Source organism: Myxine glutinosa, chromosome 9 (genome assembly GCF_964187855.1).
Source record: "Myxine glutinosa chromosome 9, kmMyxGlut1.1, whole genome shotgun sequence".
Taxonomy (NCBI): Eukaryota; Metazoa; Chordata; class Myxini; order Myxiniformes; family Myxinidae; genus Myxine; species Myxine glutinosa.
The window spans coordinates 106940223-106955769 of NC_136269.1; the positions used below are offsets into that span (position 1 = coordinate 106940223).

Sequence of the window (15547 nt, forward strand, 5' to 3'; positions counted from 1 at the left end):
ATATATATATATATATATATATATATATATATATATATATATATATATATATATATATATATATATATATATATTGTTACGGAATCGGACGACGGCACTCCCCTTACCGAGGGGGGTTTAATCCCCTCGTCTTGTTAAGCTGGCCGTCTCCGTTCCTGGTACCTGTAATGCTCCTTTGCGAGGTGGGATTAATCAGGGTTATTGGTCAAGGTGTTCTCCCGAATACCTTCACCAATCCCTCCGCAAAACAGGGAGACAAGTACCGCTCGAAACCACGGACAAGATGGTATTTGCCGAGCGGGTTGGCAGTCCGAAGTTCGAGCCATTAGCAAAGACTAACCCGATTGCGGAGCTTTGGCCGAAATCGCACCACAGGAACTCAATTGGGAAATCACTAAAGCGATCGGACGAGGAAGAGGAAACCAAAGGTAAGAAATAACAGGATTTATTATTATTATTTACACAAAAACCCAAAGAGAAGAAAAGAAATGTAATTTACAGGGAAATGGAAGGAGCAGAAGGACACAGAGCAATTCTTACTTACACAAGCTTACTTAAATCCCAGACAATACAAAGGACAGACGACGGGCAGACTCACACGAATGGGGAATTGTAGGCAGGAATGAATGGCTGGAAGAGGGACACGGTCCAAGGAGCCGGCAGGCAGGAAGGTCCGGAGCCGGCGGCACAATGTCGAGGTCCCGCTCGAACGCCCACGCTCTGGTTCAGCGGCTGGCAGCTTCACGTCCAGTTCACGCGGGGGGAGGGGGGGGGGGGGATGATGCAATCACTTGTCTGGTTCAGTCGCTGGGCACTTCCCTCCTGCGTACCTCTTCGTGCTTCGATCATCTGCCCTCTTGCTCATCTGGCCGTGGGGGCTTCCCGTTACGGGTTATATAGCCACGCCCTACCAAGCCATGCCCACCGATTCCTGGTTGGTCGTAAGGGCTTCCTGGCTCCACCTCTTGATGACGATGGGCAGGCCACACCCTTCTTCTCCGAGTTAGAGCACATGGGCAATGGCGGTGAATGCTGTTGGAAATGGAGGCTTTGGGCAATTGAAAAGGGGGGGATCTATCTTATTTGATTTGTTGCAGCATAAGATCGACTATGGGACACATGGCCTTAACTGAAACACAGAATAACGGAATAACTATGGAGAGGTTCTATGGTTGGCTACGTGCTTGTACATGGACTAGCTAAGGTGCTCATTTCAATTAACAGCCAATTAAGGGGGAAATGTACACAGGGGTTATTTATAAGGAATTTTAATACTAAATTTGATGTGAAAGTTCTAAAAACTGTAACAATATATATATATATATATATATATATATATATATATATATATATATATATATATATATATATATTTCCTTGTCTCAAGTGGATTAAACCTCAACATTAACAACGTACAGGTAATACTCCGCCTCTCGCTCCACCTCATCATCCTTACCATCTTCCTCATCATCCACCTCGACCTATCTATCAGCCTGAACAAATTATTCATTTCTGCCCAAACTGTCACCAACTGGCACTTGGCAAGCATACTCCCAATGTGTGTTAATGGAGGCTTTCCTCCTGTAAACAGGCCCATTTTGATGATGATTTCTCATGGAAGAGAATGCAAGAGAAGTGGGGATGCAGGGAGAGGATGAATACATAAGGTTCATAATAAGTGTGGTAACCACTGTGGGAAACCAGGAGAAGCTAACATTTTGGGCATCAGCCTTTCTTTGCTCTGACGAACGGCGAACACCCAAAACGTCCTGGCTTCCCACACCTATTAGCTTACTTCAATTAACGTCATGTTGATTTCATCCATTGTTCTACCGCTCCGTCGAGTGTCGACGCAAAACGGCACGATCCTTTATAATTAAGACTATATTTACAGCGTAGCCCATGGGGCAAAGTCGTCTAGACTCCAGAACATGTTAAAAGTTCAAGGAGGCAGAGAAGAACATCTGAGTTTATTCAAACAACACAGTGACCGAACATGCAAGCCTTCGGCTGCAGGCCATCATCGAGCAACTGACTCCGCCTACCCGGAAACGGAAACAACAACAACACAACAGGCATTTTAAAAGGCCATTTTCCCTGCAAGAGTGGGGGTTAGCCTTGTGGTCCCCATGACAATGTTCTCCATTTTGCCATATTTTCTGCATCTCCCCTTGTTAACCCCCTGGCCCGCATTTCTTCTTCGACCATCTTTAGCCAAGTCTTTCTCGGTCTTCCCCGTCCTCCACTTCCTTCCACATTCATTTCCATCACTCTTCTCAACCAGTCACTTTCATCCTTCCTCAACACATGACCAAACCATCTCAACCTGTTCCTCTTCACAGCATCAATCACAGGCTCTATTCCCATCATCTTTCGCAATTCATCATTTGTCTTCCTCTCTCTCAACGATACTCTGCACATCCACCGAACCATTCGCATTTCCACCCTTTCCAGCCTTCGTTGCTGCTCTACGTTCATTACCCATGTCTCGCTCCCATAAATCATAACACTTCTCACACACGCAGCATACACCTTTCCCTTCAACTTCAACGACACTCCCCTCCTCGTCAGCATGCCACTCAGTTCCCAAAATGTCTTCCATGCACATCTCACTCTAGCAACCGTTGCCGAGTCTGATCCACCTTCTCCATTCAGCATGTCTCTAAGGTAACAATGTTTTCACACCTTCCAGCTTCACGCCGTCTCCAAGATCCAACTCAACATTTCCTCCATCTGCAGCTCCCTCTGTGCACACCTTACAATTGAATGTAGCTGCCACATTGGTTAATGACCCTCTCAAACCAATACATTTTTGATGAATCCACTCAGCGCACATTGTACATTAAATTGAGTTCACTCCGACACCCTTCCTGCACATAGCACATGGCCACTTCCCAGTTCTTTCCACCTCACCACATGCTTTACCACTTGCATTTCCACCTCACCAACCTTTGTTTTTCCGATATTCACCTTCAGATCTTTCGTCTCCATACATTCCTTCCACTTGTTCATCTTCTCCTTCACTCCATCCATACTTTCTGCAATCAACACCAGATCATCTGCATACAACAACTCCCACGGTAAACCCTCCTTTACGTTCCGAGCCAGCACCTCCATCACAGCTACAAATAGTAGTGGACTTAGTACCGACCCCTGATGCACCCCCACCCCCCCCCCCCCCACCTTCACCTCAAATTCACCACTGTTCCCGTCCTTCGTCCTTACAGCTGTGCGTGCTCTTTTGTACATTGCCATCACTACTCTGATCAACCATTCCTCCACTCCTAACTTCCTCAATGCCCATGTCACTACTTCACGTGGAACCCTATCGAATGCTTTCTCCAGATCAACAAACCCAAGAAACAACTTCCTCCTCTTCTCCATGTACTTCTCCTTCAACTGCCTCACAATAAAAAGCACGTCTGTCGTTCCTCTTCCTGGCATAAATCCAAACTGCATTTCGTCGATCTTCACTTTCTTCCTTATCCTCCTCTCCAACACCCTTTCCAATACCTTCATTCCATGCTTCCGGAAACAGAAACATGGTTACATAATACGTCATGCGTAATACCAAAGGGTTTTGCAGTATCCAACAGAACAGTGTTTGTCCGTCCGTATGTATGTATGTCCCCTCAAACGTATACCAATCAGAGCTGAGGATCTGGTCACATGACAGGGTGATATGATTACGTCTGATGTCATTGCGGCGGCTGACTTCACACTCCACCATTTTAATTCAAATTTCGTTCAGGCCGAACATATCGTCGAACCTGTCATATATCACAATCGCCATGCTCTACCTTTACGTATTTCATTCTGTGTGAAACACAAACAAACCGATTGTTAAAATGAATGACTGTTTTAAGGCCATTTTTCCCACTAGAGTGGGGGTTAGCCTTTCGGGCCCCATGAAAATCATGGTTCCCTGTTTGAGGCAATGTTTTATGGCCGGATGCCCTTCCTGACGCCAACCCTTAATCGCCTCTTACAATGTGCAGGGATTAGTCCAGGCCCTGCTCATAACCCCGTATACAACTCATCCGCAAGAGATTTTGAAACTTGATTTGAGTTATTGGACCATTTACCTTTAAAAATCACACAGGTGCTTCTTCGGAACTGGCTGTGAATGGCCGCTCGGGGTGAAAATCCTAGATGGCCGCCAGTATATTGAAAATATAAATTGTGAACCACTCACCATAGAAGTATGTGTAATACCTTGCTTTATGGGTTTTTGGGTGTGGGGAATCCATTTGTGACATCATTTTCATGATTGAAGGCCAAGGTCACATGCTAAGGTCACGGTCAAGGTCAGAAATCACAAAAAACGACCAAAATTGCAGTTTCACAGACATCGAGAAGCAAACTATCAAAGTTTGATGAGTGATACAATTACTGATGTTTTGCAACTTAACTGACTGTGGGAATAAGTGTAGGTCATGTAGTTTTTTCAAATCTTGTTTATTTTACAACATCTCATTTTATTTGGCTCACAATATCGTAGGCATACACATTGTTCACTTATGAATTGGAACATTTTAATCATTCTGTAGAACACACAATCTGAATTAAAAAAAAAAAAATAGCTACCTTACAGTGCCATATAATACCTGCATTTAAGCCATATTCCTTATAATTATGACTAAAAATGAATGGTATATGAGTCAGATGCCCAGATGAGAGAGCTAAGGTGAGAACTTGGCATTTGTTTATTTGTTCACACAGATGGGCTCAACAACCTTCTTCTGGCAGTATATCACACACATAACTCCTGCTGCTATGCAGGAACAACGCTTTGAGTTACACTTCCCACGACAGCCACACAGGGTCAGAATTTTGGTGGGGATCGGATTCAGAGACTTAAGGGGCAGGAGCGTGCCGTCTTGGTTGATCCAACCATGATGAATATGGTCAAGCTGACTGGCATCAGCTAGCAAGGTCAAGGCATTCCGGATCACGTCGAATGCCCTCCTCAAATGTCCCCGGATGACGCTGGATGTGGGTGGTAGTTCTTCTAGCCCTACCACTGAATGCCTGTGGACGTCGAGTCTCAAGTGGTCAAATGCAGTTGCAGTGGGGTTGCTTCTCGCACCGGCCCATACATGGACGAGGTATTGTTCCGCCTGATGTATGTCCACTTCAGAGAGAACAGGAGACTCTCCAAAGCTGGAGAGAAACCTTGCAGGTCTGCATACGAGTGCTGCATGTGTTGTGCCCACCTTGCTCAGTGCATCGTCCCCAGTCGTGACATGCGCCCTGATGAGTACACGGCATAATTCGTCTCCTAGCTTGAGGTGCAGCACATGAAGTGGAATCGTACGTCGCTTCTCTCCTGTCCCGAACTGAACCCAAAGCTCCTGCAAGCCACCCTCTTTGAACAAACCAATGTAGCGCAGGAGAAGGATAACAGTATCTGTGTCATTAGACACCACAACCACTCTCTCCCAGCCCCTTCCAACTGCCCAATGCACGTGAGATATTATGCGGCAGTCTGCCTCCTCCTGCCAGTTGTTGAGAAGTGACAGATCACTCGCAGTGATCCAGTCAGCTTCAGTCTCGCAGATATTATTACTTCATTGACCACCATCCCACTCAGATCCACGTCCTGCAGATCTCGTTCCCCCACATCCCGCGCCAGCAGCTGTAGGTTCTGTTTGTTGACACTAGATGCCCATAACTTGTCCAACTGGTGTGGAATCGGCACAGACTCGTCCACGACGGCAAGTCAACAGCGCTAGTCTCACCAGCTCTACTGATCCGCTCACCCTCCTTGATGCTCAATTCATTGGAGCTGTCGAATACTATGTGAGTCATTTCCAGTGATGGACAAACTCGATGGGCACTCTTGAAAACTTCTTGAATTACTCCACCAAAGTTGGTAAATGTAGACCGGAGATTGGGGAATTGTCGTATTTTCGACATAAAGTCAAGCAAAGCATGGGCTTTATAGATTCAGTTTTTGTCACTTCCATTTCATCCTGACCTACAGCTTTAGCCTGTTCCATTGCATTCAATTTCTGCCTATGAGTATACCACTTGTAGCACTTGTTAGTGTTGTGATATACATATGGTGTACCTTCCTCTTTGCTCCTTTCAATCTTTTGCTGACTACATCTTTCCTGATTGATGCAGCACATTTCATGCTGTCTTGACCAGCTTCTTTCGGTTGTGTTAATTTAGTAGTTTTATCACCAGCTTGCTGGCAGATGATGCAATTCATTGGATCAAACTCTTTTGAGATACCAGTCGTCAGTAGCACTCCAACAGGTGCACACAAAGGAGTAGACTTCTGGCTGCTGCTCTCCGCCATTCTCACTGACACATTATGGGATACACTGGAACAAAGACAAGAGGGCTTTTATTACACACTGCAAAAAGTACTAAAAAATGCTAGTACAGTACAATAACAGCTAATAATTGACTTTGTGTTATGGATACAAAATTATGCATGCTATATATACAGGGTGTCCCCAGATCATCACAGACAGAAAAAAATGGGGCCCTCTTTTTCACAAGTTGATACAGATTTGAAAAGTATGGTTCATCAGCATAACAACACTTGTGATAACACTGGTTCTGTTTTTTTCGAAGACACCTTGTATCTAGAAAATAATCAATTTTTGTGAAAAATAATATATACCTACCATTCGGAGTGGATGACTAGGGGCGATCAGTGAGCACAATGTCGACAGAATCAGACACGTCTATGCAGATACACATATGCACTACACACCTGCGGAGCATAAAACAACGTTAGTCAGTGGCAAGTTGGTAATGAATAATAAAATAGCAATGGTCTTAACATCCAGAGCATGACCTTGACCTTCCATCAAAGCAATCATATAGGCAAAGTATAATTTACATCATAAACTTTTAAATAGTGAGTTATACTTGATAGTCTGCTTCTCGATGTGTGTAAAACTGCGATTTTGGCCGTTTTTTGTGATTTCTGACCTTGACCTTGACCTTAGCATGTGACCTTGGCCTTCAATCATGAAAATGATGTCACAAATGGATTCCCCACACCGTAAAACCCATAAAACAAGGTATTACACATACTTCTATGGTGAGTGGTTCAAAATTTATATTTTCAATATGGCTACTGGCGGCCATCTCGGATTTTCACCCCTAGCGGCCATTCGCAGCCGGTTCCGAAGAAGCACCTGTGTGATTTTTAAAGGTAAATGGTCCAATAACTCAAATCAAGTTTCAAAATCTCTTGCGGATGAGTTGTATACGGGGTTATGAGCAGGGCCAGGACTAGATACGGTGTACCTATTCTAAATCGGGGTACACACCGGGATCATTCATCCCAGCAAGCTGGTACTCAATTTGCCGACCTCCGAAGGATGACAGGCTGAGTCAACCCCCTGGCGTTAATTCAGTGATCGACTGGGATTCAAACTCAGGATCCTAGTGATCCCAAGCCTGCCCCCTAACCGCTAAGCCAACACCAGGCTACGATCAATAGCATAGATGTTACGGTTCTTCCAGCAATACGGTACGGTACATATAGGCCTTAGGCGTTATGCCTCACCTTTGGACCACTTCGGACAAATTAAGCCCAGGTTTCTTAATACAGTAGTGTATCATTTCAGTAATATCATTTTCATAATAATAATAATAATATAGTCAATATTCCCATAACACTTTAATCTCAATGTCGTGAATGGAAAGTTGATGGATTGAAGCGGTGTATGGTTCATGATTAATGATGAGCGGTGTTCGGCACTAATATTAATAACCGAGGAAGTAGGGAATTAGCCTCGGTTTTTTAATGGTAATATCATTTTCGAAATAATGATAACGTAACGTTAATATTATCGTAAATCTAATCGTAACACTAATCCCTTCGTACTTCGTAGTGACTGCAAACGTACTTAAAGTTAAAATATATCATCCTCTACATATTAAAGTAGCCGCAGTTTTGTGTCTGTTACGTCATTACGTCTATGATGTCACTACGATGGCCGACTCCACCAACCCGACATTTTAATTTACTAGCAGGCCTACACCCGCTCACTAAGGGAGCTGCAGGAAGGGTCAATCCTCTTTGGGCTATATAGATTACAGTCGATCTATGGTCAGGTCTCAAGAACATTGGATGTGTGTTCATTTATCAAGTTTCTTGTGGAGAGATCGCCATTTGGTTTAAGCATTCGAGCAAGCACTCCATTCAAAACTCTTAAGGAAAGGCTGGCTTGGTAAGCGCTAGCTAGCTGCTTGGTAAATGAGCACACCTCCAACCCTGTGGGGTATATAGATTACAGTAGATCTTCGGTCAGTTCTGCAAGTCAAACTTACCTTACGGATGTCGGGATTCCTCCAAATTTCTTTGTTTAATGTTATAAACGACATTAGCAACTGTTTAAAAAGCTAATCATGTATGTTTGTGGTTTATAATATTTTACAAGCCTGGCTACGCTGCTGTTAGACTTTTGGTCTTGTTTCATTCCATTTCGAGCTTACCTTTGTTGCAAAGTCAGCCATTTTATTTATTCCATGACATCTGCTTTCTTTGTTTTGGAATCTCGCTATTTCTTTGTTTAAATGTCTCAAGCTACTTGGCCTTCATCACCAGCTACTGGATAATTGGTGGAGATGTGGTAGAGCACAAGCTCCACCTACTTGTACCACCTCACCATCACCCTCACCACCAGTAGCTGCTTTCCTATATACAATTCAGTTAGCTGCATATTAAATGTTGTGGTTATTGTATTGCATACAGGTAAGGTGCCCTTCCAGTTACCAGGGCCAAACTTTCTCGATAAAGAAAAACGTTTTCTCTTCCCAGTATTTTGAATGAAAGCACAAGTCAGCTTGCACTATAATTTAACATTTAATTGTTGCATCCTTTTGTTGTTCATCCGGTGTGTACCCCGGTTTAGAATAGGTACACCGTATCCCTGCGTGTCGTAAGAGGCGACTAAAAGGGTTGGCGTCAGGAAGGGCATCCGGCCATAAAAACATTGCCTCAAAAAGAGAACCATGACAATTACAACTACATATGGGCAGGGTACAGCCCGAAGTACCCCGTGGGGGACACCACTCCCTCTCGTCAAAACTCAAGGTGGGGAACCCGATCGAAGCAAGGGTGGAAATCACTCCATTTATGACGAAGAAACGTCTGATACCCGACGTGGAGATCGGTTTCTGAGGTTTGGGACATGGAATGTAGGGACAATGACAGGGAGATCAGGAGAAGTGGTGGAAGTATTGGTCAGAAGAAGAGTGGACATATGTTGTGTGCAGGAGACGAGATGGAAGGGAAGTGGTGTGAGAATGGTGAAGGGTAGGCAGGGACAGAAATACAAGTTTGTGTGGCAAGGGTGCCCAGAAGGGGTGAATGGTGTTGGTGTCCTGTTTTCTGAGGAGTTTGTCGACAGTGTGGTGAATGTGACAAGAGTGAGTGATAGGTTGATGATGGTAAAAATGATGATTGGAAAGCTCTTGGTGAACGTCATCTCGGGATATGCTCCGCAGGTCGGTCGGAGCGATGAAGAGAAGGACAAGTTCTGGTGTGCGATAGAGAAGCTGATGGAAAACGTGAAAGATTAGGAAGTTGTTGTGGTAGGAGGAGACCTAAATGGACATGTGGGAAGGAGTATGGACGGTTTTGAGGGAGTTCATGGGGGTTACGGATATGGTGTGCGAAATGGAGAAGGTGAAAGGATTTTGGAGTTTGCTGATGGAGCTGATTTGTTTATTTGTAATACTCAGTTCCAGAAAGAGGATAATAAGCTTGTTACATACACGTCAGGTTGGTCGACGACAACCGTTGACTACCTGCTGGGTGCGTCGGCGAGATAGGGGGCACCTCCGGGACACAAAGGTGATCCCGGGGGAGGAGGCTGTTTCACAGCACCACTTGGTCGTCTGTGGCATAAGGGTGGAAGTTGCGAGGAGAGCTCGGTGGGTGAAGTACCAACCGAGAATGAAGGTGTGGAGGTTGAAAGAGGTGACAGTGAGGGAGGCATTAAAAGAGAGGCTGAGTATGGCGGAGGATGTGGTTGAGCTTGAAAGTGGTTGGATGTCAATGAAAGATAGTCTGTTGGGAGCCGTTGGTGAGGTATGTGGATGGACAAAAGGACCACCGAGGCACTCGGAAACATGGTGGTGGGATGATGAAGTTGGAACGAAGATTGACGAGAAGAGGAAGAAGTTCAAGGAGTGGCAGAAGGCGAAGGGTATGGGGGCAGAAAAGGCAGAGCATGAAAGTTATAAGGCAGCCAAGAAGGCTGCAAAGGAAGAGGTATCAAAGGCGCAGGAGTCATGTAAGAAAATGTTCGGAGAACGCTTGGATTTGGAAGAGGGTCAGAGAGCGGTATTCAGGATTGCAAAGCAGATAGCGAAAGAGTGGTGTGATGTGATGGGGGTGAGTTGCTTGAAGGATGAAGTGGGACAAATCGTTGTGGACCCAGATGGAATTAAAGAAAGATGGAAGAGATATATGGAAATACTGTTGAATGCAGAGAATGAATGGGATGGCAACATTGAGAGTAACCCAGTTTTAGGACCGGCAGAGAAGATAACCAAGAAGGAAGTTGAGGAAGCGATAAAAGCAATAATAATAATAATAATACATTTATTTTATATAGCGCTTTTCAAGAAGCCCAAAGGCGCAATGAAGAGTAAAAAAGCGGGAGGGCCGACGGAAGTTGTGGGAGATACGTTGAAGGCAGCGGGAAATTGGGGTGTGAAGAGAATGACAGAGATCTGTAATCTGGTGTTGAAAGAAGGCCGCATTCCAGTGGATTGGGAACTGAGTACCCTCGTTCCTCTATACAAGGGGAAAGGTGACCCTCTGGACTGTGGCTCGTATCGAGCGATAAAGTTATTGGAGCATGGAATGAAGGTATTGGAAAGGGTGTTGGAGAGGAGGATAAGGAAGAAAGTGACGATTGACGAAATGCAGTTTGGATTTATGCCAGGAAGAGGAATGACAGACGTGCTTTTTATTGTGAGGCAGTTGCAGGAGAAGTACATGGAGAAGAGGAAGAAGTTCTTTTTTGGATTTGTTGATCTGGAGAAAGCATTCGATAGGGTTCCACGTGAAGTAGTGACATGGGCATTGAGGAAGTTAGGAGTGGAGGAATGGTTGATCAGAGTCGTGATGGCAATGTACAAAAGAGCGCGCACAGCTGTAAGGATGAAGGACGGGAACAGTGGTGAGTTTGAGGTGAAGGTGGGAGTGCATCAGGGGTCGGTGCTAAGTCTACTACTATTTGTAGCTGTGATGGAGGTGCTGGCTCGGAATGTAAAGGAGGGCTTACCGTGGGAGTTGTTGTATGCAGATGATCTTGTGTTGATTGCAGAAAGTATGGATGGACTGAAGGAAAAGAAGAACACGTGGAAGGAATGTATGGAGACAAAAGGTCTGAAGGTGAATATCGGAAAAACGAAGGTGATGGCAAGTGGTAAAGCATGTGGTGAGGTGGAAAGAACTGGGAAGTGGCCCTGTGCTGTGTGCAGGAAGGGTGTCGGAGTGAATTCCATTCAATGTACAATGTGCGCTGAGTGTGTTCATCAAAAATGTAGTGGTTTGAGAGGGTCATTAACCAGTGTGGGAGCTACATTCAAGTGCAAGGTGTGCACAGAGGGAGCTGCAGATGGAGGAAATTATGAGTTGGATCTTGGAGACGGCATGAAGCTGGAAGGTGTGAAAACATTTTGCTACCTCGGAGACATGCTGAATGGATAAGGTGGATCAGACTCGGCAACAGTTGCTGGAGTGAGATGTGGATGGATGAAGTTTCGGGAACTGAGTGGCGTGCTGACCAGGAGGGGATTGTCGTTGAAGCTGAAGGGAAAGGTGTATGCTGCATGTGTGAGAAGTGTTATGATATATGGGAGCGAGACATGGGTAATGAACGTAGAGCAGCAACGAAGGCTGGAAAGGCTGGAAATGCGAATGGTTCGGTGGATGTGTGGACTATCGTTGAGAGAGAGGAAGACAAATGATGAATTGCAAAAGATGATGGGAATAGAGCCTGTGATGGATGCTGTGAAGAGAAACAGTTTGAGAAGGTTTGGTCATGTGTTGAGGAAGGATGAAAGTGACTGGTTGAGAAGAGTGATGGAAATGAATGTAGAAGGAAGTAGAGGACGGGGAAGACCGAGAAAGACTTGGCTAAAGATGGTCGAAGAAGAAATGCGAGCAAGGGGGTTAACAAGGGGAGATGCAGAAAATAGGGCAAAATGGAGAAGATTGTCATGGGGACCGCAAGGCTAACCCCCGCTCTTGCAGGGAAAATGGCCTTAAAATGCCTGTTGTTGTTGTTATATCATTTTGTTGTTGACCTAAGTGGTGGAAATCCTTTTTTCAATTTGCCATGGATTCCAGAGTCGATTGTTAAATATAAACGTTTTGCCCCCGAACCTTTTCTAAGCAATTGTAGTTATGTAAATATTTAGCTTATTTTTTGTGAGGGCGCAAAACGATCCTTTGTTGTTGGTAATTGTATGATAAGGACATGAAGGATGGCTGTAATCTGTGCACATTGATATTTTTGCTGCTTTTCAATGGGCCTGGCACAGTGCCAGTCTCTGTTTAAGGCCTGATGATCGTCATGCTGTTCAATTTAACTTTGACCTGCACTATTTGTCTGCTGAGAACATGCATAGTGTCCGGGTATTAAAGGCAGACCTCTTTTATCCTTTTGCGTGTCCCCTCCATCCCCCACACCGCCACCTGCACACATGCCCCACTATTCCTGATAGCCAGTGCAGGCAGTAATGCCAGGACAGGTGATGAGGATCACCACAGGAGCCCCGATTCCATCAGGCGCTGACGCTGTCATTCAGGTTGAAGACACGGAGTTGCTTAAGGAGTCGGAAAACGTAAGTTTTGGCAAGGATTGACTGCTGGCTGCACAGTCCCCTGACGCATGATGTCTGCCATCCTCCCTGCTGCAATGCAGTGGCGGGGTTTATAATTGGCCTGAAATAATTTCGCCATTTTGTCACCCCAGGGCTCAACCCCTAACAAAGCACTTAGTTGGCTGTGTGTCTGCCAAAGTGGCTCAGGAATAAATTGTTTTTTTCAAAATGTATTTAAATGTTAATACAACTTATTCCTGAATACTTCGCATGGCCCAGGTGCAGTGATGTTTTCATGTTTGACTTGTAGTTTTTCTGGATTCAATTTGCATTCCTCATTGTTGCTTGTTCTTAAATCCACAGGGAACAGAGGAATTGGAAGTGAGAATTCTCAATCAAGCCAGACCAGGACAAGATATCAGGTTATCCGCAGCATGCAATGGAATGTGGCCTGATTTCGTTACAATGTTTTTCATGTACAGTGTTTAATGGCTGGATGAAGGCCACAAATGCTCAAAAATGGTCGTGGGGTCTTGGCTACCCGGCAGGCAGACATGCTTGGGATTTGAAAGCCCTCAGCACCTGTTTGGCTAGATTAGACGGGCACAGTTGCCAATCCTCCATGCGAAAGAACTGCACTGGGCATTGCCACGTAAAGGGCAATCTGATTTTGGCCATCAACTTGGAAAACATTTGTTGACGTCTTTTCCCCGCACAGGGAGGGCCTCAATGACTCAGCCGGGAGATGAGGTTTTTTTTAGCAGCAGTGACTCGAATTAAATGATTCATCAGAGAATATCGTCAAAGCATTGTATTTACACCGTTTCTGTTCGTCTGTTTCGCATTTCCCATTGCAGCATGTTATTTACAGCCCACGAAAAAAGTTTATTCTTCAATAAACAGGTGTAAAAGTGTATAAAGCTTAATCACTTCCGAAGTTGGTTTCACAAAGAATGCTGCCTTCTATAATTAGGAAGTAAATGCCGATATTTTTTGCTAACTGATGTGCAATCAAAGATCGGTGGTGGTGGTTACTCGACGCATTTGAGATGTTCCTGGTTATTATGGCAAATATGGACGTAGAATAACTAATTTCAGGCTTTTTATCACAGAACCTACAAAATTGACAAAATGCCCTTCAGTACAGTTGGATGACGTGTGTAATGTGAGCTGGGACTTGCTATGCTCGTAATAATTGCCGGCCTCTTTTTAAATAAGTGGTCCTCTTCAACAATTTAACCATTTACATGTTCCTTTATGGATAAATCGGCAGCATGTTTTGCTGCCTTGTCTTTACCACAAAATTATCAACACATGTACATTATTGTGATAGTTTTATCCCTATGTGAGGTGAGTTATCCACTGTTGCGTTTTAACCGCTTATCAACTTTTATCCACCGGTGGGGAGGAATAAGTGTAGACCCAGATAGACAATACTGGTGGACCGGTCTCCTGAATGGGTGATGCGAGACTTCTGGAGATTAACTCCCAGGATGCCCTAGCGGAGGCATTCTGTGCAGATGCGGCTGTTTCACGGTGCAATGCTGGTAAGGAATTAAATAATTTGTCTGCGTGCCGGAACTCAGCGCCCTCGTACGGTTTGAAAGATAATTTGGTTACGCCGGAGGATGATTCGGTGGCTCAAACACCACAGCAACAGTGCTTTTAAAATGAAACTGGCATGATCAACCATATAAAACACAGTCAGTTTGTGTGTTTGCACAGATGTCTGTCGCCATTCATGAGGGTAGGTTTTAAAGGCCAAACTTTTAACATGAATGTGGTCATTTTTGTGAAGATGTATTTTGAGAAAACCAATAACTAAGACGAAAAATCTGCTGTTAACTTGAAATTGGAATGAAGCATGACAAAAATCCATGCAATTGGGAGCTTATGTGGTTAGCATCAAAATATGAATGCATAACAGCTACCTTCTTGTGCTAATGAATAACTTGTATTTGCAGCCACTTTTTCTTGATAGAATGAAATGTCACATCAAGCAGGTGTTTTTTTTTCTTAGTGTATTCTTATTTATTATTTATATCACAGCCGCTTCTGCTGGGCATTGATGATAGAAGGCACATCCATACAATCTATCTGTAAGCTATAATATTGGGGGCGCTACTCTGCACAGGATGTGGAATTCCCAGTACACTGGTACTCATTTCGCCGAACTTCAACCCACCTGGTGTTAATTCAACGGCTGCCCGGGATTCAAACTCAGGACCCTAGCAACCTAAGCCAACTCGGTTTTCTATCACCTCACTTCTGCCTTTGCTCCTCCTGTCCTCATCCCTCCATCCTCTCCTCATCCCTCCATCCTCTCCAACTATAAACTAAATGCTCACTTCCTTTCCCTCATCCCACTTCTCTTGTCTTAGGAGCCAACTCCCTGTCTATGGTATACCCTGGCCTACCCTCCATTCCTCCAAAGGTGTAGTTAATTGTCACCTTGCGTTTTCTCCCATAACCACCCCTTACTCCCTTCTATTCCCGCGCCCTTCCGTTTACTGCTCCTCTCAGTCGCCAACCATCAGTAAGGCTCACCTGACTATCCTATGGATGTCCGTCTCATGTAGAGACGCTGCAACCATGTTGCATGAAGATGGTTTCTCAACTGGTTGCTTTCCCTATGGAACCCTTTTATCATGCTATAATTCCCATGGATGCGGGAGGCTAAGGGAATAGAACCTCCATTACAAATTGTTTCACATCCAGGGCTTTAATAACA

General features: G+C 44.6%; 2 protein-coding genes across 6 annotated transcripts in view; both read left to right on the forward strand.

Moving 5' to 3' along the window:
* Window positions 1-15547, forward strand: part of LOC144893653 (uncharacterized) — a 1023192-nt gene that overhangs the window by 704232 nt on the left and 303413 nt on the right. The gene's annotated exons all lie outside the window — the stretch shown is intronic.
* LOC137435116 (gephyrin) overlaps window positions 1-15547 on the forward strand; it is a 279017-nt gene that overhangs the window by 229131 nt on the left and 34339 nt on the right. For all 5 annotated transcript variants that reach the window (XM_068128600.2, XM_068128601.2, XM_068128602.2 and 2 more), the window contains 2 exons: window positions 12718-12837; window positions 13180-13238. In XM_068128600.2, coding sequence (XP_067984701.2) covers window positions 12718-12837; window positions 13180-13238 — 179 coding nt within the window. The remainder of the gene's footprint in view (window positions 1-12717; window positions 12838-13179; window positions 13239-15547) is intronic.